General features: G+C 37.7%; 2 protein-coding genes across 13 annotated transcripts in view; one reads left to right on the forward strand and one right to left on the reverse strand.

The window, feature by feature from the left end:
* Positions 1-971: 971 nt before the first annotated feature.
* On the reverse strand, positions 972-15,204 carry lrp11 (low density lipoprotein receptor-related protein 11). The gene is made up of 9 exons (XM_073855747.1): positions 13,854-15,204; positions 13,162-13,319; positions 9,697-9,838; positions 9,174-9,299; positions 6,798-6,944; positions 6,138-6,308; positions 5,999-6,052; positions 1,895-2,011; positions 972-1,800 (listed from the first exon to the last, which is right to left on the reverse strand). Exons 1-9 carry the CDS (start codon positions 14,431-14,433, stop codon positions 1,646-1,648), a joined length of 1,650 nt encoding a protein of 549 aa, XP_073711848.1. The 5' UTR covers positions 14,434-15,204; the 3' UTR covers positions 972-1,645.
* Positions 15,205-15,389: 185 nt separating this feature from the next.
* LOC129453405 (uncharacterized) overlaps positions 15,390-25,314 on the forward strand; it is a 64,661-nt gene continuing 54,736 nt past the window's right edge. For 6 of the 12 annotated variants that reach the window (XM_073855731.1, XM_073855732.1, XM_073855733.1 and 3 more), the window contains exons 1-4: positions 15,390-15,885; positions 17,037-17,092; positions 17,771-18,174; positions 21,268-21,373. The gene's annotated coding sequence lies outside the window, so the exon portion shown is untranslated. The other 6 variants (XM_073855734.1, XM_073855736.1, XM_073855739.1 and 3 more) reach the window with 6 other exon arrangements.

Here is a 25,314-nt window from a genome sequence, read left to right on the forward strand (position 1 = left end):
TTGCCCTTATAATACTTAAATGCATTCATATTTAAATTGATAAAGGCCAAGTGCATATGAATGCCGTCTCTATCTTCAGAGCTTACCCACTTCTCATAACCATTTTAAAATGTTTGTATAGTTTTTTGCAAAAGTATGCTTATGTCTGGTCATTAATAATCATTTATGGATTTTTTAGTAAACAATATTTTAAAGCAGAGCTTTTACATCTATAATAATGATTTTGGTAAGAAAAACCCAAGTGCACATGTAGATTAAAACATCTGAATATTCAAAGTTGGTTTACATTTCAATTGATTACTTTCTATTTATTTTCAAGACCTTTAAAGGGGACATTTCACAAGACTTTTTAAGCTGTAAAATAAATCTTTGGTGTCCTCAGAGTGCGTATGTGAAGTTTTAGCTCAAAATACCATATAGATAATTTATTACAGCATGTTAAAATTTCCACTGTAGGTGCGAGCAAAATGTGCCGTTTTGGGTGTGTCCTTTAAAATGCAAATGAGCTGATGTAATGCAAACACCGATCACAATGATGGTGGTTTGTTGAAATTGAAACTCAATTGTGCTGTCAATTATTTTCTATCTCTTTTTCCTACACTAAATTGCAGTGCTGTGATTGGATAGTGCAGATTAAGGGGCGGTATTATGTTAATTGGCCTTGCGACCTATGTCACAAAACAGGCGAAATCTGAATGACCTATTTTTTCACATGCTTGCAGAGAATGGTTTACCAAAAAAGTTACTGGGTTGATCTTTATCACATTTTCTGGATTGATAACAGCACTGATAACAGCACCAATTATAGCACTTAAACATGGAAAAAGTCAGATTTTCACACTATGAACCTTTTGATATAACATGAAATTTTTACTTTGATTTATTTAAAACACAATTACATAGAGTAACTAAAGATTATATTATATGTGTTTAATATCACAGTAAGCCATAAAAACCACATTAAACTCAAATATTCTGTCATATAAGGCAATTTTATTTTTCCAAGAGTTCTTGTTAGGACCATATAAATCTCCTTAAGATGATGTTGATGCTTCTGTTAGTTAAATCTCTTGTCTATGCCATACGCTGAGAAACATAATGAACACATGATTTAAATATGATTTCAAGGAAGAAAACAGACTTAAAGTGAAATGTTTATACCAAAAAGGCCCAGAAGTCTTGGGTAAGGCGATTGAAAAGGAAAAAGCTTGTTATACATCATGCATCATAAAAATAAAGCTAAACTTTTCACACAAATGTGCACACTTCAAGTACAAAAGCATGTACTTTTAAGTATGCATTTTAAGAGATTGTACAATCACATCATAAAATCACTTTTAATTACAAAGATCCAAAACAAAAACCTCCTCTTCCCAAAACGCGTGGATTTGTGGGAAATGTGCAAATTGTCATCCAGGCACATCATTCAAGATGTTGGCTAATCTGGCCGGCTACATAGGACAGACAGTATGTGAACTGGGGTATTTCAGGGGAAACTTTGAGGTGATATGTTGTTATCGAAAGAAAAATAAATGAATAAATATTTATTAATAGATTACAACAGATTTCATCTATACACACACACACACACACATATGTGAATAGTGTCATAATTTGGCAGGTTGATTGACAGGTGTCTGTTCAGTTATAAGTACATGCCATTGATGAGGTAATCCGACTCTTCTGTGGTGAGAGGCAGAGCTTTCTTCAGTCGACGACGCACGAGGAAGAGGCGACAGCCAACCATTAATAAGAGCAGAACGCTGATGATCAAACCCAAAGCTAGAGGCAGAATCGCACCTACACAAACAGACATGCTTATATTTTTCAGTATATATACACACACACACACACACAGATGTAAGTTGCAGAGAGTTGTGTATGTAAATCGCACCTGACTCAGGTGGCGGGTGTCCTTCGAGTATGCGATGTACTTTAGATACCGGTGGTGAATTCTGACGCACCAGGAATGGAGACTGATGTTTCTCTTCATGAATTGAAGCAATGGGAGCTGCACATATAGACAAACTCAACATTATCTGCTACAGTCAATACATTTCTACACCAACAGAATTACCACAAGAACACATAATCACAAAAAAAAAACGTTTTTCAAGAAATACATGTGACGTGAAAGAATGATCGTATGTGTTAATTATCATTTTAAAAGGTCTCCAATGGTCTCCATCTCAAGGTTTTTAATTAACGTCACAAGAATGTTAAGAAACAGTCAATTTCCACTGTCTGTGTTTGGTACAATAACACCTGCTAAATCTGCTTCTAGTCAGACAAAGTTAGTCCAACCATTGACAGAGACACCAGTGAAGACCACAGCCTTGTCTCGTACACCATACTTTTAAGCAGTGGTGTAGTCTAGATTTTTGTAGTGAGTATACTGTGATTTTTCCCTCTCACCCTTATGCTCACTCGTCCCAGCGTGACACCCCATAAGCACCACCACACTTACAGATGCATACAGTATGGATCTTTACGTAATCGAGAGCATTCTGAAAGTGTACTCATAAACACATAAACTGAATGTGTTATCAACATGTCAGTTTATTATAAGAAAAAAAGACTTTAACAGTCAATGGGTTAACAGCTGGGGAAACTGGATGGATTTTTAGACTGGTTTAGTGTTAATCAACATCTAACTCAGGGCCAAAAGTTACTCAACTGTTAATTAAAATTAAATAAACTGTTTACAATCTTCAATCCGTGGCTAACACATGCATTGAAGGAGAAAAAACATCCACTCTTTCAATAGCTATTATATGACACCTAGTGATAATATTACCATGTGTATTTTAATGGTGTAAATGTTTTTAATTAATACACATATAAGATGACCATGAATTAACTCTAATTTGCATACTCATTTAAATAAAAGCTTATTTTATACATATAATACAAGCAGTGTCTAAAAATGAAAATAGGCTTTTACTTAATTATTATTACAAGACCATCATGTAGCCTAATATTAGACACCCAAACCAAAGTGAAGAAAATGACCTTTAATTTGCAAGTCTGAACTGAACATCAACGCAGACATGATTTTCCTCACAAAAGTTTAAGATCATATACATCTTGAACGTGGATATATAAATTAACACAGAGAAGGAAAGTTTAAGACTAAGCACAAGCACACATGCTGAAAGCTAAAACCATCAGGATATAATTACGGGCTTATTTTATTGCATTTGGAGCCTTACCTCCAAATAAAGTAATAAACTGGACTGATGTTTTAAATGTTGTTTACTCACATGTGCGTTGTTAACTCTCCGGATTTTATATTGCAGCACTCGTTCACTTCACATGGTTTGTTTACAGTGTCGCGTGAGCAGCTACACTGCAGGTTTGACTTCATTTGGCGCTAAGCAGACCCTTTGGTGATGTCAAAGTACCGCGAGAGCGATTCAAAGCAGATTTCTCCATGTGATTACTGAAATCGCTCTCGCGGTACTTTGTTGTCACTCGCCTGTGGGTTCTTCTGGTGCCACACCAGTCTGCTCCCCAGTCACTTTCGCGCCGCTATGGTAATTTGATTTCATACGCGAATCGGATCACGCAGTTCGGCAGGAATTCAAACACACCAAATATATAGCCTAATATATATATATATGCAGTTCAACCCGCTAAAATAGCAAGTGTAGCATGCTACTGCAGTACATCTGAATTATGACTAAAAGTTTGAAATGTCAGAAAACCATGCTGTTACGCATCCTCAAGCTATTTTTAGTGGGTATACGGAAATCCTTGACAATTTCTAGTGGGTATACGGCGTATACCTGCGTATCACGTAGACTACACCACTGCTTTTAAGTAGGATCACACGGTCCACAACATGCTACCTATTAGCCAAAACAATAATGTCCACCACTAAAGATAGCATTATTAGCACTCTTCCGGACCTGTCCCAGATGAAACATGTATCAGATAACCGTGAAGATCTGGATAGTGTAATAGAAAACCTGAACACTGTTTGTTTTACCACACTGGAAGCTGTTGCTCCCATTCGGAAAAAGAGAATTAAAGAAAAAACGCCAACTCCATGGTATGACCATCATACTGCAGCCCTTAAAAAAGTAGCTAGAAAAATTTAACGAAATTATAGAAGCACAAAGTCAGAGGTATGGTGTGCAGCATGGAAAGAGAGTGTTCAATCAATCTCAGCAAGCTCATTAAAGAAAATCATAATAACCCTTGTTTCCTCTTTAGCACAGTTGCGAAACTGACTAGAAACAAAGAACAAACAGAAACCAATAGCAAACTCCAACACAATAGTAATAACTTCATGAACTTCTTTACTAACAAAAATACGGTTATTAGAGAAAACATTGTAGCTACGCAAGCAGTCACCAATCTACCCAGTAGTACATTTTAACACTAGATTACCACACGAACATCTTGAGTCATTTAAGGCTACTACAATAGAAGAGCTCTCTAAATTAGTAACGTCATCCAAAACATCGTCCTGTATGTTAGACCCCGTCCCCACAAAATTACTTAGGTATTCCCTGTAGTGTCAGACCCAGTATTAAATATCTTTAACTCATCGCTAAAACTAGAGAACGTTTCAACAGCCTATAAACTAGCAGTTATTAGATCGCTCATTAAAAAACCACACCTTGACCAGGGAGATCTTAATAACTTCAGACCAATCTCAAATCTCCCATTTCTTTCTAAAATATTAGAAAAGGTAGTGGCAAGTCAGCTATGTGCATTCTTAGTGAATAATAGTACTTATGAAAAGTTCCAATCAGGATTCAGGCCCCACCAAAGCACAGAGACAGCACTGCTTAAAGTTACAAATGACCTCCTTTTAAAATCCGATCATTTTTATATTACTAGAGCTTAGTGCAGCCTTTGACACAAAAGATCACACAATCTTACTCAATAGACTAGAAAACTATGTAGGCATCAGTGGTCAGGCGTTAGCCTGATTTAGATTGTATCTAACTAATCGCTATCATTTTGTTTATGTAAATGAGGAAGAGTCATATCACTCCCCCGTTAAATACGGTGTACCTCAGGGATCAGTTTTAGGTCCTATCCTGTTCTCTTTATATATGTTACCTCTAGGAGACATCATCAGGAAACATAACATAAGTTTTCACCGCTATGCAGATGATACCCAGCTTTACATCTCCTCACATCCTAGCGAAACACACCAGCTCTGTAAACTAAAAGACTGTATTAGCGGTATAAGTATACGTTTTTCAACCCTGTGGAGTCAGCCGACATTGGCCTAACTTAGCACCCTCTTATATACGAGACATTATTAATACGCTCGCTTGTAAAGTTTATTCATAGCTGCTGTATTTTGCTACTTATATTGTCTTTGGATTTTTCTGTGTTTCCCCTTGCTTCTTTTAATGTAAAACTGCTTTGAAACAATTACCAATTGTGAAAAGCACTATATAAATAAAATTGAATTGAATTAAAAATGTAACTAAGATTATTCAATTAATCATCTGTATTATATTTACTATTTAATTATATTATATTTATATTTAACCAAATAGTCAAAAATACCCAGATAACGCCTTTTATTTAGTACTACATAGTTCACAGTCTTTGTAACGTGTTTCAGCAATACATTTATAACATTTATAATGTGTTTAAAAACAATTTTCAAGATCGACTTTTCAGGGACTTTAATGTCTTGTTGAGAGAGATCTAGTGAAACTGGACTCTAATTATATCTAATCATATCCATAGTTAGATCTATCAGGATAGATCAGTTTGTTACCTCAAGAGTATGCTAAAATAATTGATGTCATTTTACAGTAAAGAAAAAAAATAAGATGTTTTACACAAATATTACAGAAATTTTCTTAAAATCCTAAAAATGTATAATTTATCTTTCTTAAGTAAGTTCTTATTCATGCATCCGGCCGCTATATATGTTAAAATGTATTGTGATCTTGATTTTGTGCGAGCTGTGACAGGTTACTGGTTAGAAGCGATACACTGATAATTTGCCTTACATACGTACCTGTGTTTGTTCTTATGACGGGTGATGGAGTCGCAGTTGCTTGGTGTTTTGTTACTGTTGAAAAACAGATACACAAAATCATAAATCTGCCGCAGATATTTAAACGTAATGAATAAATAAAGAGGTGCTCGTGTCTCACGTGGTTTCTGAATGCATTCATTCACACAGTCAGACTTCTGCAGAAAGTTGTTGTGGTTTCCTTTGCAGCCGCCATACTGAAAGTGCAGACACTGTCCTGTTACCGAATCATAATACCAGCGTGGGAAAACTCCTTTACACGGGCCGACCACCGGAGGAACCGAACAGGGATCTGACACAGAGACAAACTTATACTCTCAGTATCAAATGTCCGGACACAGAGATGCTTTGTTAACAACGGCCATTACAAGAGAAAGAAAATGACACTGAAAGTCTGTACTCGTGAAGATTCATGTCCACACAAAGCAACATCTGTATGGCTTTAACAGTGGCCTGAATCACGTTTAAAATGTATTTCAACTATAATTTAATCATTTCTCATCTAAACATGTATGGCTTTCTATCCTCATAAAACACAAAAAGACTGTAATGCTCTGCTCTTCATTACAACCAAAGAAAGCAGTGACCAGCAATGACAATAAAATAGCACCATATGTAGGACTATATTATTTTTGCATGTCTATTACGTTAGTTTTGTGTAAAGAAAAGACCAAAAATTATTATTTTCTCAACTCTAATCATTTAAACTTGTAATTCGTAGGTATTTTACTATCAAACACAACACACTTTACCTTTAAAGTATGTTTGTGATTTGCCTTACCTTGGTTTACAGTGTCATAATGTTGGTGCTGTTCAGGTTTATAGGAGATATCAGGCATCTGTAGTTTTATGGGTGTCTGGACTGCTGCTTCAGGTTGTATATCTGGTTCATGTTTAGAGGGAAAGTTGGATTTACGTCCGCTGTCAACTACAAATACATAAACACACAACAAAGTCTATATTACCCATTTACATAAAACCTTGGTCATGAGTTATATACCGTCCATCAGGGTTGGACAGTATAACCAAATTATCACAGTAAGGTGAATATTACAAAAGTCATAAACAAAGAAATTAATTTAGCTTTAAAGGAGACATATCATGAAAATCTGACTTTTTCCATGTTTAAGTGCTATAATTGGGTCCCCAGTGCTTCTATCCACCTAGAGAAAAACCCAGTAACTTAGTTGTGATAAACCATTCTCTGTAAGCATGTGAAAAAATAGGTCATTGATTTTGGCTCCCCTTGTGATGTCAGAATTATTATAATAATACCGCCCCTTAATCTGCACTATCCAACCACAGCACTGCCATTTAGTGTAGAGAGGAACAAACAGCACAATTGAGTTTCAGTTTCAACAAACCCTATTATGGCGATCAGTGTTTGCATTTCTCCAGCTTATTTGCATTTAAAAAGGACACCCAAAAACAGCATATTTTTGCTATCACCTAAAAAAGTGGCAATTTTAACATGCTATAATAAATTATCTATATGTTATTTTGAACTAAAACTCATAACATATGCACTCTGGGGACCAGTGGCGGCCGGGACTTCTTTTTCGAGGGTGCACAATGCAAAGCTCGTCACAACATGTATGTAGTCCATTATGTGTGTGGTTCGTCATTTCAAAATGTGTGAACATATGTGCATCACTGGTCTTGTCAAAATAAGTGCCTGCTGCACACGCATCTAAAGGGTTTATGATAAAAGTGACACTTGTGTTTGCCAGATACTCGCATAATCTCATGCATAATCAGATTTTACTGTTAAGGGAGTGTCTTGCGTGTATTTTGTGAACGTGAGCGTCTCTTTTATCATAAACGGTTTTGACGCATGTGCAGCAGGCACTTATTTTGACAAGACACGGTTAACATTAAGCAACAAACACATATTTTAAAAACACGAGCAACACACATGACACTCCAAACACATATTTTGAATTCGTGCCCCTCGGAAGAGCAGTCACCAGCTGGGGACACAAATTATTATTTTTAAATCTTAAGAAGTATTGTGAAATATCCCTTTAACAAAATTATGGTACAATATATTTTCAACAAATTATGTAACATATATGAAATAATAAAACTATTATTATAAAGCTGATAGTATAGACTCAAAATGTGGCTTATTCAGTCAAAATCTGAATCTTTAAATTCATTGTATGAGTTGATTTTACCTTTGTGTGACACTGAGATGATGCAATGATGGTCTTTTGAATGTCTGAATACAACTGTTCTCAAACATCTATGTGCGTGTCCTTTAAGGGAGGAGTTTTGGGAAAAAGAGGGGCGTCTCTTATAGTACCTAAATCTTTAAAAGCTCCCGTTCTGTCTGTGATTTTGAAGCTTTGATTGTGTTTATAGTGGGCAATATAACATGTGTTCATGTTTCACGTGTAAAAAACGCGGTATTTTTCACACAATTTACTTATCTGTATAGCGCTGTTTTCACTGTCCTTGAAACAGGCTGATGTATTCCTTGTTATGTAAAGTCCCTCCTTCAGAAAAACGTATCGAGTTCTGATTGTGTAGTTTGTTTTGTGTGCTGTGATTCGATAGAAGCTTAGCTTAGCAGAGCCGTTTTAAGCTGGTGACTGACGTATTCATGTGGGCGGAGTTTAGTCAACGAACTGTTTTGCTGACGTCATTAAAGCAGGAAATAGAGGGCTGTTGTCCAAACCGACCGTTCGTTGTAGGCTTTTAAAGAGGAATTCTATTGAAGAAAATATATCGCCTAGCAGTGAATTTAGAGCTTTATCATTTTACAGGTATTATTTATGCTATTATAGCAAAATTACACACTAACTAGGGTTTAAAAAATGGTACCAGGAAGAACGTGACCTTTAAAACTTCCAGTTTGTGCATTAACCCTAACTGTGCTTGCCATTACAAACAACTATACTACACTTTTGGGTAGTTTCCCAGACAAGGATTAGCTTAAGCCAGGACTAGACTTTAGTTTAATTAGGAAATATAACTAGTTTTAACAAACATGCCTTACTAAAAACATTACTTGTGTACATTTTAAGGCAAAGCAAAGGGCACTGATGAATTTCAAGATATGTCTGGGCAAGTTGTTTTCAGTGTGGGCAGCTCTTACATTTATTTTAATGTACACTTCTGATAAAATGAAAAAGGTTTGGTGGTGTAGACTCACAGTTTTGGCAGAAGTCTTCATCAGATCGATCAGGACAGTGCTGCTTTCCATCGCAGGCATAACCGATGTCAATACAGCAGCCATCATCACACATGAACTGATAGCGAGAACAGTGACCTGTACACACTGAAACACACATTCATGTCAAAACAATTAATGACAAATCCCTCTTTCTGAATTGTTGGAGTGTGTAGGACACATTGAGATGGACATCTAGTAAACTCAGAAATATAACAACTGGTACATTTTGAAAATACGCCTTTGGTTTCCAAGCAGTTCAGACTTTCTGAGCTTTTTAATGCCCTTACTGCTTGCTCCTCTTCATCAATCCCACAATCCCCTCAGCTTCCAAACAGAATGGATCAAAAGACCTCTTAATCAGCTATGACTAACAGGGTTTTCTTTAAACAACATGAAAAACACATAGTTTTGCAAACAAACACATATTACAAAATATCATACATAATCACAGATAACTGCAGGTTGTTGTTAAATAAGATTGGTAAAACGTGAGCACACAGACCTTCTGCATTGGTTGCAGGTGCGAGTACACTGACAGAGACATTATCAGAGCTCTTCTGTCCCACTGTATCCGTTACAGTTAACTGAAAGGTGTAAATTCCCTCTCTGAGATCAATGAGTTTCAAAAGACCCGGATGAGTCACCTGCAACACAGATCAGACCACATTATAATGATATCATAATAATCTCATCTGTTCTCACATGCTGTTGATGGATATTAAACTCTTATTAACCTCATATATGTTTTACAGTCAGGATATCTGAGGTCCTTGTGAAACCACTTTATTACACAGTGATTGTATAGAAATTTTGTTTATCTGTTTAAAATTTACTTCTAAACTATAAATTAATGGTGTTTTGGTCTATGGTAAATGTTTACAAATTTAATGTAAAAGTACTTAACTAAACCATGTGTTTGCTTATGAAATATTACATTTTCATTTATACCACAGGGCTGTTGAATGCTTTATACTGATTTATTCTGGTTAAGAAATGATCCACGGGTATGCATTAAATGCACACATCTTCTGTCAAATGTCTTTAAATAACCACCTGAGCAATGTCTTTGGTAACTGTGGTATAAGTGGAATAATTGACTCCGGTCCTTTGAATTATTTGTAAATGAATTATGTTAATTATTTTCGAATAATTGAAAGGCTAGTTTAAACATCCAGAAATAACTCATATTTAAAATGATTATTGATCTATTGAACACAATTCTGCCATCTGTTGGTTAGATAAAGTTATGGAAAAAGTGTAATGACCATATATATCCTGCAGAGGACCATAGAGAACCATTAAGAACCATTTATTTTTCTGTATGTAGCAAACTGCTCCTGTCACAAATTCTATAATAGATTTTTGTAAACATATTTTTATCAAAGTTTTTAAATTGTTGTTGTTTGACAGCTTCTAAGTGATTGGTTTTGCAATCATGATGCATAAGATGTCACAAAAAAAACTGCAATTACATATTATATTTTTTATTTATTTAAGCATAAAAACAATTAACATGTGAATAAGAAATTAATAAAAAAGGTTGACAAATGAAAAATAAAAACTTTTTGATTGCCTTTCCCATTTATTTACAATATGGGGCCATTTTGACCCTCAATAACATTATAGTAAACTATTCAGATCGTATTTAACTTATCACTATCACTTTGTTTATGTAAATGAGGAAAAGTCATATAACTCTCCTGTTAAATACGGTGTACCCCAGGGATCAGTTCTGGGTCCTATCTTTTTCTCATTACATACACTCTAAAAAATGCTGGGTTATTTAATCTACCCAACTGCTGGGTTATGAAATGCTTTACCCATTATGGGTTATTTATATAGAATTTGGGTTATTTTGTGCAACTCATGAGTTGGGTCAAAATCCATCAACCCAACTTATATTGGTTGACCCAGCACATGGGTTGTTTGTGCTTCGAACCTCATCGTCACCAGAGTCCAGCACATCGTGAGCTCGTCACAGCAGAGAAACTGACTGTTCATCGAATAAAGGCGAATAAATAATAAAAGGTATGTGTACACTACATGTCTAATTTACTTTGTCTGTGTTGCGTTACCTATGTTTCCTAAACATGGTTTATGTTTTTTTTAAATGTGCTAATAAAAGATATTAAATACATTTGTGTTTTTATGTGTAATAAGTGGGATAATGTACAGCCAACCGGGTCACAAATAAATCCCTTCAGTGATAGGCTATCACCCTGTCGGGAACGTCTCCCTTCCCTCCCCTTACACTAACTGTGATCATTACTTACTATATTGTGAATCATTCTCGACTATATTATTAATCAAACATACACTTAAACTGACAAGAGCAAACGTTGGTGACCACAGGATGCAACTAATTGCGGGCTGCAACAACGCAAATATACTGGTTCATTTTACGGAACAAAGTATATAAAGTGGGAGGAGTTGGATCTAGATCCAACCCCGCCCCCTGGATCTCGTGTTCTGCAGTGAGGACCATCTCCTTCCGCCAGCTTCTGGCAGTTCGAGCTCACCGTTGGTCAGGTGAGTAGCGCAAATATGGTAAGATAGGAATGTGAGCTTAGTTAAATCAACCCATAATTGTAATTAATTTGACCCATCATTTGGGTACACTACATAACAAATATGTAGTTAAATCAACCCATAGTTGTAATTAATTTGACCCAACATTTGGGTACACTACATAACAAATATGTAGTTAAATCAACCCATAGTTGTAATTATTTTGACCCAGTGTTTGGGTAGAATATTTAACTCATCTGTTGGGTTACAGATGAGCAACCCATCTTGCTGGGTCAAATTAACTACTGTTGGTCTGGTGCAATAGTGATCCAGTGGTTGGGTTATTTTCCACCCAGCATTTTTTTGTGTGTATGTTACCTCTAGGACAGTGTTTCTCAACCCTGGTTCTCAAGGACCCCCTTCCAGAATGTTTTAGATGTCTCCTTAATTAACACACCTGATTTAAATTATTAGCTTGATAGGGTGACATTCTGGAAGGAGGCTGATGAGTTGGTTAAGGTGTTTTAAATAAGGAGACATCTAAAACTTTCTGGAAGGGGGTCCTTGAGGACCAGGGTTGAGAAACACTGCTCTAGGAGACATTATCAGAAAACATAACATAAGTTTTCACTGCTATGCAGATGATATCCAGCTTTACATCTCCTCACATCCTAGCGAAACCCATCAGTTTTCTAAGCTTACAGACAGTATTAGCGATATCAATGACTGGATGGCGAATATCTTCCTTATGCTAAACTCCAATAAGACAGAGATACTTATTATTGAACCGAATCGCTGCAAACAAAATATGTCAGATTACAAGTTGCTGCACTGTTGTGCCATCTTTCACACTCAAGAGCCTAGGTGTATGATGTTCAACAGCAGTCTATCTTTCGATAGTCATATCTTCAAAGTCTGCCGCACAGCATTCTTTTATCTTTTAAATATCTCAAAAATACACCATATGCTGTCTGCATCAGATATATATTTATGTTTGGTTCACAATGGGAACCAAATTTCAATTACCTTTTTTTACATGCATGCAGAGAATGGTTTACCAATACTAAGTTTCTGGGTTGATCTTATTCACATTTTCCTGGTTGATAGAAGCACAGGGGATAGCACTTAATTTGTATGATCTGTCCCCTTTATTGTAAAGCTGCTTTGAAAAAATTAAACAATTGTGAAAAGCGCTAAATAAATAAAATTGAATTGAATTGAACACACTATTTAACTAACTATTTTGTATGTGTTTAGTTATAGTTGCAAAAGTCACAAAGTCTCATGCCACTGAGATAAAAGGAACTGTTTTTTAATTAAGGACAATTCAAACAGGGTTAGACTGAACAACAAGACCATACAAGAGTTAAACTAGAAGATAACAGTGGCGCTTTAAATATTCACTTGATTATCCATCATAGCAATATCTGTTGTATGGTACCAAGGTTTATAGGTTTACCTTCATGTGAACAGATGGGTCTCCTTTGACAAGCGCCCATTCATAATGTGTGATTTCGTGATCATCAGTGCTGTCTCTACCGTCCAGCACGGCCCAGTCTGTCGGCAGCTGAACCACAAGATCCTGACCAGCATCACTGCGGGGCGGCTCATCCAAATCTGACAAACACCCGAAAACAAAGTCATGATCAACATCTACTGTGACAACACAAATAAACAACGCTGTTTACAACTCAAAACCTTCGTTTCAGTTTTACCCTTTTGACAAGAGTCTATTTCACTTTTTGAAAATACAACATTTATCCGAATGTACAATCAGGTGTAGACGTTGTTTATGTAAACATGTGCCTATTCATAAAATGTCTCGTTATTTAAGCCATTAGTCAACATTGTAGTCACTAAATATTTGCTTAGTTTTGTCCAAGCCTCACTTCAGTTTATTTTAGATTATTAGATGTCATGGTGCATTGGAACCGTGTCTCAAATCAGCTTCATGTGAGGAGCCAGGAAGAGAAGAAACTTTGAGCCTCACCCTCCCCTGACCCTTCACTACTGTTTACAAAGACTGATGTGATTATGTATTCATTGACATCTAACTCAGGCCCCTAAATGACCAGGGTCCACTTCAATTTTCATGTAATGTATGTTTATTATACCAGCTCCAATGATTGTCACAAAACCAGAGAAACGCACCCGGTATCACAGGCTCATCTCTCCCGTGTGAAGGTCTCCGGGCTGCGGTTTCGGGCCGCTCAGTGACCGCGATGACGGGCTCTTCGGGTCTTGCGCTGTCGTTCGCGCGACTGTACGTGCTAAAGCCGGGCTGAAAGGAGAATGCGCATACGTCCCTGCCTCTGTACGTGCAGTTGAACAGATAACAACGTAGGCTGCCGTCCGGTTGCTTCTGGTCCTCCTGGATGATGGCGGCCGTGCAGCGCGGGTGCGAGCAGCAGGCGTGCACGCAATCTCTCCAACTGAACACCCGCGGCGGTGCGGACAGGAACGCGGCGCCCTGTTCGATAGATGCGCTCGCCCGAATGATGCGCTCCTCCGCTGCCGTAAATTCGCTGACGCACGCGTCTCCATCATTCTCACCGGAGTCCGTCTCCTCCTGCTGAAGCTGCTTACGGAACTCCTCCAACAGTTCCTCCACGCCTGATATTTTGGACTTTAGGTCGGATGTGGGAGAGGATCGAGTCGCGGCCGCGCTCATCATACAAAAAATAAAATAAAAGACGAGCGCGCGCTGAACGTGATGCGCAGAAAGAGACATAACGACGCGCTTGCCCTGCTTTTCAGCGATGGGGACAATAAAACACCGTGTCTTACATCATATTCGACATCATGTATCGGTTTTCCATTAAAAAAAATCACCGTTTGCGCATTTTTGGAGGGCGGAACAAAGCGATGCACCTGTCGTTCGTTGGTCCAGAATAAATACACCGCATCATTGTGTGGATGTGGATGAAAAGTTAATCCTGCAGGGGGCGCTCGGTGGCTCATAGCTGTCAGTTATTGTTGTCATTTAATAAAATCTTTAAAACCTCCAACTGCCCCACCTGCCTATCTATATACTTTCCTTTGCGTTTAAAGACTGACTGATAGCCAGTGGAGTTGGACTACAGACAATGATGATTTTTAATTCACAAGGGTTAGAAATGGATAATTATGAAATTATGGTCTTTAAAATAGGTGATTCGGCTAGTGTTCTCTCTTGTTTAACTCGTTCTGGCACCTCTGCTTTGCTAAAAAAAAAAAAAACTCTTGATCATTTGTCCCACACGGCAAAAAACAACAACAACATTTCTTTGGACAAAATATGTTTTAAATATATCTAAATTTATTTTTGAATTTTAAAATATTTGTTGATATGAAGGTTGAAAATCCTACAATACAGCATTAAGCAGCGCTGTTTTTATAAACTGATTTTATTTTAATTTAGTATTTTTTTAATAATTTATTTAAATAAATGTGTCTTTTTTTCTATTTCTATTTGTGCTGGTCAATTATGAACAATAGGTAAAATCCTAGATATCTATGGGTAAAACGGGTACTGCAGGCAAAAATTTGAGAGAAAATAACAGTGGCCCCTCACCTGACAGATGTACTGGTAATCTCACTCCAAACTTTAAAAAAAACTTAAGACCATCCGAGCGCTTTACTTTCTCCGTGCGCTCAATTTAAAACCTTTACGGCATCAACGTTGTCATTTCGCTAAAGGTATAACCGTATAAGTGAACTATAAACAATCTTCTAATTACTAAACTAGTTATCGGGTGTGCCATGTCAGTTTAGCGGAAGTCGTCTTGACATCTCGCGTGGTTCTGTGTGATTTGGTCAACTTCAAGTTACGCCCCCTTCGTGTTACGCCCCCTTCTTTTGTGGTCCACAGACAGGTTCGACTTCATGCGGCACCGCTAGATATGACATGCGGATGACGTCAAGGTACCGCGTGAGCTAGTCGAAAATAGACTTCTCCATATGATTTCTCGAATCGAACTCGCGGAACTTTGACGTCATCCGCCTGTCATTTTCTCGGAGCTGCATAAAGTCAAACAAGCCTGCGTTTGCCGGTGAACGAATAGTTTAAACGCATATATAAGTTTTTCCTCTCGTTCCTCTGATTTGGTGTGGATCATGAGCGTATGGCGAGTGGATAATTCCACCACGGATTACCCGATAAGACTCCAGATGAGCTGACACACTCCGTGTCCGTAGTTTTCAGGTAAGTTTTTGTTAAATTAACGTTAGATAAATATCAAATTAAGTCTGTGACCCTTAAAAGTTAGTGAGGCAATCTGTCTAACGTTACTACAGCACAACGAATAAAGTCCTTGTAACGTTAGTAGTAGCAGCAGCGCTATTCAGATTTGATGCATTTTTTCTAAAATCCTTGTGGGTGAATTAATAGGGATTTATTTGCATTCATTTTTGTTGTTATAAAGTGTTTATGTAAAACAATACGTGTCAGCCAATGATAGCTCGTTGTTATGCATAGCTAATAACCGACTAGATTCCGGTTGCGTCAGGTAAGGATTTTCAGAGATCACTCCTTCTAGTTTTTAGTTAGACAATGACAAAAAGATGGTAATTTTTTACTTGAAATGAATCTAAATACCTTTTACTTCACTATGAGTGTTTTTATTGCTGTATAAACGATGAACTGGTTAATATATAGACAGCTGGCAATTGCTTGTAAGAACAGCAGTTGGAAGTATTCTGATTCGAGGTCATTTAAATTTCAGGAAAAATATGAATGATGATTATCTATGATTATATAATATAATCTAATTCAATAATATAATTCAATAATAAAGTAATTTTGGTTGTTTTATTTCATTATGAGTGTTTGTTTACTGTTAAAATGATAAATTATGGTCAGTTGGTCAGTCCCGCTTGTTAGAAAAGCTTTTGCAAATATCTTGTCTGAGGTAACTTTTCATTTTAAACACATTCATTGTGTGTGAGTAATATGATTTTTGTTTTTATATATTAAAATGATGCCCCATTGGCAGTTTTAGTTACTGTATAAAGTGTATTGTATAATGTGAGCTGTATGGTTTAAGCAGCAAATTTAGAAACACAAGAGATACATTGACATTATGTAGTCCAGAATCTATGACAACCTTTTTGTTATGCACAGTGCAATCTGATTTACATTCATTCACATGAATGAATTAAGAAAATGTAAATGTTCAACCCTGTCAGATGCTTGAAATGTACAGTGTTTTAATGAACAGGTGTTTTATATCATAATCATTGCCATACTGTGGATCTTAACAGCATCCAGAGCTGGAAATGACTGAATGCATTTCTTGGCTTTTTCTTTACCTAATATTTCTCTCATATGTTTCCTGTCTTCTTGTGTGTACACAGGTCATTGGCACTGCTGCGTAGGTTTTCTCACTGACAGACACCTCAAGACATTTTTAGTGGGTGTTACTGGACATCATTTGTGGTGTCCTCCCCTTTTCACTTCTTTTCAGTCACTTTTGTGATAAATTAATCTTTCTGTACCACAATTTATGATTTGGAAATACATGTTTATAGATTAATTTGTCACTAATAATTTTTCAGTAGCTGTTTAAACCTTTTTATCTGTAATATTTAATAATGTCTTTTACCTACTTTTGCTTGTTTGCAAAAAAGATCACAACATCATTTGCTGTAAGTTGTTTTTACCCAGCTGTTACAGACATTTTTAGTGTTTGACTTTAACCTAGATGGTACATTCACACGGGGCGTAAGTGTAAACGCTTTCCATTGACTTTTAATGGGTGACGTCATGCATTGCCAAACTGAATTGCGAATCTGTGGGCGCCGCGTCACTGCCATTGTTGACGGCAGAAATGTAACATTTCTCAACTTTTTAAGTGGCAACGAATGCATCAGCCAATCATATCGCCTTATGCAAATAACCTAGGCAGAGCCAGCCAAATAAGTTTTTGGAAGACCGGAGCATGTGTAGCGGCCACTGTGATTGGCTGTTGGCCACGCTTCAGACAAGCCTTCCGTCAAGCGTTAACACTTTCGCCCCGTCTGTTTTATAGGAGAAATTACAGAGTGCAGCGTGCCCCTGTCATCTCTACTATGTCTGTTTCTCTGCGTAGGGCATGTACATCTATGATGCGGTCTATCCAGATGAGCTTCACTCCAATGCCATCATACCGACAGTGGAAGACACGAGCCAGGACTCTCCCCCACGAGATCCCACTCATAACCACTTCTCCCCCCTTAGTGAGACCAGATGCTATGTTGGGATCAGCGGGGACTCCATCGTTTGGCATGTACACGCTACATCAGGTGTAGGTAAGACGCACCCTTACTGCTGCCCTGGTGCTTTTGTTCTCAATGTTTCTGCGCAGGTGCCTGGATAATGAAGAATGACAAAAGCATTGGGGAATCCAGCAGTCAGAGATCCTAAAGAGTGACTCAAGTTTAGTCGCGGCAGTACGCCGTACATCTCCTACGACGAGGAAATTTGTGTCAGGACCGCTTTCAATGAATAGTTAATGTATGTAGCCCTTTTCACACAGATATTATGGAAAAACAAAGAAAACACATTCGGGATCATTTGATTTTGGTTCATTCACACTGCCAATGATTAGGGTTAACCTCTTTTCGGCATTGTTTAAAAGGGTCATAGCATGACTTTTTCAATGTTTAAGTGCTATAATTGGGTCCCCAGTGCTTCGATCAACCTTGGAAATGTGAAAAAGAACAACCCAGTAACTTAGTTTTGGTAAACCATTCTATACAAGCATGTGAAAAATTAGGTAGTTCAGATTTCGCCTGTTTTGTGACGTATTTAGCAAGGCCAATTACAATAATACCGCTATTCAATCACTGTACTGCCATTTAGTGCAGAGAGAAAGAGAGCGAGAAAAGAAAATTGACAGCACAAATGAGTTTAAATTTCAACAAACCACCATCATTGCGATCAGTGTTAGCACAGTGTTAGCACTTCATTCACTTATTAGCATTTTTAAGGACACACCCAAAAATGGCACACAGCAATTTTAACACGCTATAATAAATTATCTGTGGGGTATTTTAAGCTTAAACTTTACATACGCACTCTGGGAACACCAAATACTTATTTTACATTAAACTCCTTTAAAGGGATAGTTCGGCCAAAAATGATATTAAACCCATGATTTACTCATCCCGAAGCCGTCCGAGATGCATATGTCCATCATTTTTCAGACGATGACATTTTCAGTTATTTTAGAAAATGTTTTAGATCTTTCAGTAATCAAATGTGAAGTTATGGGGTCCACGACCTTCAAGTCCAAAAAGTGTGCATCCATCCTTCACAAAATAAATCCAAACAGCTACACGATGATAAACAAAGTCCTTCTGAGGGTAATCAGCGCAGTTTCGTTGTAGAAATATCCACATGTAAAACTTAATAAACCAAAATAACTCGCATCCTGTGATGCCGCCATCTTATGCTGCATTTACACCAACCGCGGAAGAGGCGTGAAGCGCGAGTGATTTCAATGTTAAGTCAACGTGAAGGCGCGTTAACGCACGTCAGGAGGTCTCGACGCACGGAAGAGGCGTTCGGCGCGGCACGGAAGATGCGTTTCCGCCTCTTTCGCGCGTGAAGCTCGCTCGAAAGGTGCGAATTGAGCTTTTTGTGCATTTTGCGCTTCACGCGAATTTGCGGCTGGCGCCCGAGTTGAAAAATTTGAAAATTGGCGGAATTTCACGCCGCGTTAACCAATCAGGAGCCTGCTTGCTGCTGTGGTGGCAGCCCCGCCCGGAGTCACTCATTCAACCAAAGCGTTGATATTGTCTGTAAGCAATTACCCAGGGCTATATGACACAAGTTTTTATTTCTATAGAGGAGACAGGAATAAAAAGGACCTCGCTTGGAAGAGTGTCAGTGAGGACATTGGGCAACCTGGTACCTTGTAATACACACTTCACTTTTGAATCACGTGACGTTTATCGACCTGCGTCGTTTATTTTTCCCCTATAAGGTTACCAAATACAAACTGGTTACTCTCTCGATAAATGCACAATCAACATCAGTCATCTTGCAAACAGGCTTGCAACGCGGTGCCAACTCACACAAGAAGCGGATCAGAAGAGCAGCAGTAGAACGTCACGTGATTTTCCTGTCAGACGTTTTTCTTGATTTTCATGGATAAGTTGGCTAAATGTTAATGTTTTGTTAGGATTCATTCTGTATATTGTTTAGTTTTTTGCATTGTCCTATTTTGTTGTTCTGTAGTAAAAAAGTAAATAAACATAAAAATTCAGTTAGGACGGACAAATATTAAAGTATTTAGCTATGCATATTCGTCTAAAACACATCATCAATTATGTTAATTTCACATACATTGCCTGTGAGCAAGATGATGTGAAATACGGGAGTCTGCACGAGGTGTTTATTTTGAAATTGACAGGATTTTTGACTTTTATTTTATATTTACGGTGCGGCTTCAACGCGGCGCACGTCAAAAATAGACTAGGCACCTATCTTTAGCGAAGCAGCGCGTAGAGCAGCTTCTGGGACGCTCTTGAAACGTGCTGCGGCGCATCTGATGTAAACACAAGCATTGACTAGAATGACCGCAATCAGTTCCGGTTGCCTCTTCGGAGCCGTAACGCGCCACAGACTCGTGCGGTGTAAATCCGGGGTAAGGTGGCGGTGCTACCGGAAGGTAGTTATTTTGGTTTATAAAGTTTTAAATATGATTATTTCTACAACAGCACCGCGCGGATTACCCTCAGAAGACCTTTATTTATCATCCTGGTGCCGTTTGGATTTATTTTGTGAAGGATGGATGCAAATTTTTGGGACTTGAAGGTACTTGCTATACTTCACATTTAATTAACTGAAAGATCTAAAACATTTTCTAAAATAACTGAAAATGTGTTTGTCTGAAAAACGATGGACATATGCATCTTGGACAGCTTAGGGGTGAGTAAATCATGGGTTTAATATCATTTTTGGCCGAACTATCCCTTTAAGATGCTTTCCGTAAATTATATGCCAATGTTACTGGGTCTCCTTTACGGAAACGATCCCAGAACACAGAAGCAAAATCACCACAAGGTCACAATGCCTACACCACAACAGCTCTACTGCTGTGCATCTTGAGACAAAACAACAGCACTAATATGTGTTAAGATATGCCATTGACACAAGGTGTGTTTAAATTAAGGCAAACATGCATTTTAGTCTGGGACTAGGAAAGCCCTGTCCAGAAAACCGTCCCGTATAGTTCACTTTGCACAAAGAAGGATCTAATGTCACCTCAGCAAATACAGTAAAAGACTTTGTGCTTTATATTAGACTGAAGTCTTTCTTTTAAAAAATCATATCTCGCACGTCACATAAACTGCCTTCTTCCACCCTTAAAAACAACGTCAAGCTGTGGAACATATTATCTGCATGATGAAGAAAAGCTTGTTCATTTATGACGTCTAGATTAGACACATTTAAAGACACATCTCTTCAGCCTAGCATACACATAATTGCATCAAGTATCTTTGCCTCAGGTTATAAATAACTTAATAACAACTTCACTACCTAAAAAGTTATGAACAGCAGCCATGATAATTTTCTCTATTTGCATTTTATTTCTACTAGCACTTATGCAAGCTCCAGTCTGGATCCTGTCTCTCTCAGATGACCGAACACAAATGGAAAGATGACATCTTGCAAGGACCGTAGACGACGCCAGTGCTGGACTTACGTATATTGATCTTTAATTGATATATATATATGAAATATAAGTGATCGCAATCATTTATCAAAATATCTTGCTTTGTATTCATTACAGTAAAGATATCAAAATCAAAGTTATTTTAAATATTGTCCCGGCTCTTTAATGCTTAATAATGGCATTGACTGGGCATCAATGTTTTATAGCTCCAAAAGTGCATCCATCCATCGTATAAGTGATCCATATATAACCCAGTGAGTCTTCGGACACCAAACGGTTTGTGAAGCTTTAAGGGAGTTATGTAATGTAAACAGACAATAACAACTCTAGATTCAACGTGCTGCAATATTTCGATTGCCTGGTTACATTATACATGTTTCCTGACTATCACGAAAAGCTCAAAATTTCAATTGTTTGTATCACAAACCTATTGGTTTGCTTTACAAGACATTTACTAACCCACTGGGTTATGTATTGATTACTTAAATGATGGGTGTATAAACTTTTGAGCTTTGAAAAACATTGATCTCGGTCAATGCCATTATCAAGCAAGAAAAACCCAGAAATTATGTAATATAACTAGGGATGCACCGAAAGGAAAATTCTTGGCTGAATCCGAATAAAATGAAAAACTCAGCCGAATACCGAAACAACCAAACAATGTATATTTTATTTTTCATTTTTCTAATTATTTTGCCAATTTTCTCACTATTGCGCAAGTTACATTTTTCACATTATTTAACAATTAATTTTTTTTTACATTCTGGCAGTCATTATAGGGCCTTTTTTACACCTGGTCACTTTTCTGATCCGATAGCTATTTGACTTGTTAAAACTCTTGGCTAAATGGACATTCATCCGATCTTCTATTCCCGCATAAATTGCAAATAACCTACTTATTACTATGCCTTAAAAAACTTGCAACAACACGTATATATCACTTTATGTTGAGCAGCGGACGCACGCCTGCATGGACGGTCAAGCACGAGCAGAGAGAGAGAGGAGAGATGGCGACAAGATTAATCCTAGAGTCATTAGCTACAAAAGTGAGCGACACGCACTCGCTTGATGGGCATTCCTGGGCATGCCTACTCCTGGTTGCTTGGCAACAGTAAAGCAGTATCAAAGTCACTTCAGATGTATTGTTAAGTTACAAAAACTATGTTTTTGGATTTAAAAGTATTTATTTCTCGATAAAAGTAAAAAATGTATGAGATAAAATGCCAAACTTAACAGAAATACACATTTTCCGCCATCTTGAATTATTCTCTTCGACTCGAGCCACTGACCTACGTCACCCTGTGCCTTCACTCCGATTGGCAGTCGCTTTGTCACATTGCTCAGCATTTGCATAAAATAGCCTTTTTTGTCTATTTTGGCCCCACCTTGCTCGGCGCAGCGGCGAGCTCATCGCTTGTCGCTGGCAAACGGCCACTCCGATTGAAAATGAATGGTAGCCTGTCGCTTGTAGCTAATATGACTCCAGGGTTACAGGAGATGACAGAGGAAAAAGCTCTCAACAAAAACCTTACAAAAAGCTTATTGCTAATAAAAGTTTTATTTCTGGTTTAATATAAGCGTGTTTGTAATTGTAGGACTTACATTGTAGAGGTTTTAAGACGTTTTTATTACATACTGCTGACGCTCTTTGTCGTTCTATTACATGATATGAAGAGCTAAAGTCTCTTGTTCTCTACGTGCTTGTGCATTCAGCAGACAAATACACAGGATTGCCTCCGCCATGTCTTTTTAATACGCTGCAAGATGTATAGGATGTCTTGATTTTAAATGACAATTGAAACGTTTAGTGCTGTATGTTTTTGCGTATTTCTCAGACTTTAAAATGCTTACCAACATGTTTGCTGCATTTGCGCGTCTCTCACTCTCCACTGACGGCTATTTGATTGCTTCATCAAAGACCTCATTGTTCTGTAAAATTTATTCTGCCTTTTCACTTGTTCGGTGAACACAGAAAATTTGTTTTTTTGCTATTTTCAGACAAATAATTTTGGTTACTGAACATTCGGTGCATCCCTAAATATAACTCTTGATTGTGTTCGGCTGAAAAAAGTAAAACATAAACTTCTTGGATGACATGATGGTGAGTAAATCAGTAAGTTTTCATTCAAGTTATCAGACAGTCATCTTGTTGCTTTGACTGAATTCAATTAGAGATCAAAATCCCTGGTGGTAAATGAACACTGTTCAGCGTCTATTTGAGTGCACATTACAAAGTGACACTGAAGCAGTGTTTAACATTAATAAAATAATCAAGTAATGAATAAAGTGATGATTGAACATTAATGATGATGCGTGCTGTTAACAAGCAGAATCAATTAATGAAAAATAAACAAAAACAGAAAAAAGACGTTAAAGCAACAAGATGACTTGGAGATAACTCATCTTTTAAAAATGTATTTTATTTAATGGTTCAGTTTCTCCTGTATCTTAGACAAAGCGGGCCACATTAATTTAACTTAATACCTTCTGAAACAAATCTGGGTCCATTTATCATTTCTACTTATAAATGAACCTTTCTGTTCTGCTCGGTTTACAGTCTGTGGGTGAGATCTGCGTAGAGGACCAAGGCGTGTACTATGACAGAACGAAGTGCTGTGGCCCAAAGGTGAGACAAACCCTGCTACTAGGCATCTGTTGGACACGATACAGTGAAGATGGGCGCACGCTTGTTATATTTAAACTGGCCGAACCGTGCCCAAGAGCGACTGTCCCTCCTCTATGACTTGTATGCACTCACACTTTTATCGATTCGGGCAGGCTTTCATCATTAGTATGGGATTGTTTTAACCTGATAAGGAACACTGTGCTGTACATGGTACACCCCCTCTCTTGCACGTGACGCTGCATAAACGTCATTGTAACTTTGAAGCATTAAATCTTCAAAATATACGGTCATGCGGCACATCGTTGAAAAGCTTAGACTTTCGGGATTCCATTAAGCGCACACACAAAGCATAATATGATTTTAGCAGTCATAAAACTGTAATCTAGTTGTTAGTTACCTGAACCGGGCGGCACCAATTTAGGATATTTACTTACCTTCAAAATCTTCCCTTTATCCGCTTCGATGAAATTGTCTAAAACAAATTGTTCATAAATCCCCAAAAGTCTAAGGAAATGGAATATCCAAGCCTTTTAATCCAAAACGATTTGTTCATCTAACAATCTTGACGTTTCTGACCGAATTACGATATAAATAGTGTATACAATTAGTTCACTAACGGACATTCGTTCGAATCTCACTTTTCATTCACGATTTATAATGAATATATTCGGATGTCACGTTTATTGTGCAACGTCTGAGGAACAAATACGCCCCTTTGTGGAATTTCAGTCGTTCCATAAGGGGCTACAGAAAACATGAAGCATGCTCTCTCAACACTGGAGCCCATTGTAATGTGAAATTTGGGGCTTTAAATTTTGAGTCCTTTGGAATGCGATGACACAGCATTTTTATTATATCATATTGCTGAGTCGACCTATCGCTGCCGCTCAGACGTTCACGTAACCCTGCTGCATGTATCAGAAGGTTTACGCAGGCAGATGAGTTTAATGACTGTCGCCCAACTTGCATGTTTCGTCTACTGTACCGCGTTCTGGTGCGTTTTTATGCTCACACTGCGTTCCGTGCCTGAGCCGACCCCTGCAAATAGACCACAGCACGATAAACCTGAGCACGGTAGGGTGCAATCACACTAGTCAAACGAACTAGCCTTTAGAGCTAATACGCGCTCAGTGTGGGCTTGGTTTGGATAGTATGAGTACGCCCAAGCTGTGCAGCATATGTGGAAGTTTGCAAATTCTTATGCGTTATTGTGGATTCGCCTCCGTTAAAAAAAATCTGATCTGGTAACCTTTTACCTGCAAATTCACATGACATTATATGTGACCAATAGATGATCTAAAAATCACAGACCCCAAGAACACAAACCAAAATGGCGCAGGTTTGG

This window comes from Misgurnus anguillicaudatus, chromosome 18 (genome assembly GCF_027580225.2).
Source record: "Misgurnus anguillicaudatus chromosome 18, ASM2758022v2, whole genome shotgun sequence".
Classification (NCBI taxonomy): Eukaryota; Metazoa; Chordata; class Actinopteri; order Cypriniformes; family Cobitidae; genus Misgurnus; species Misgurnus anguillicaudatus.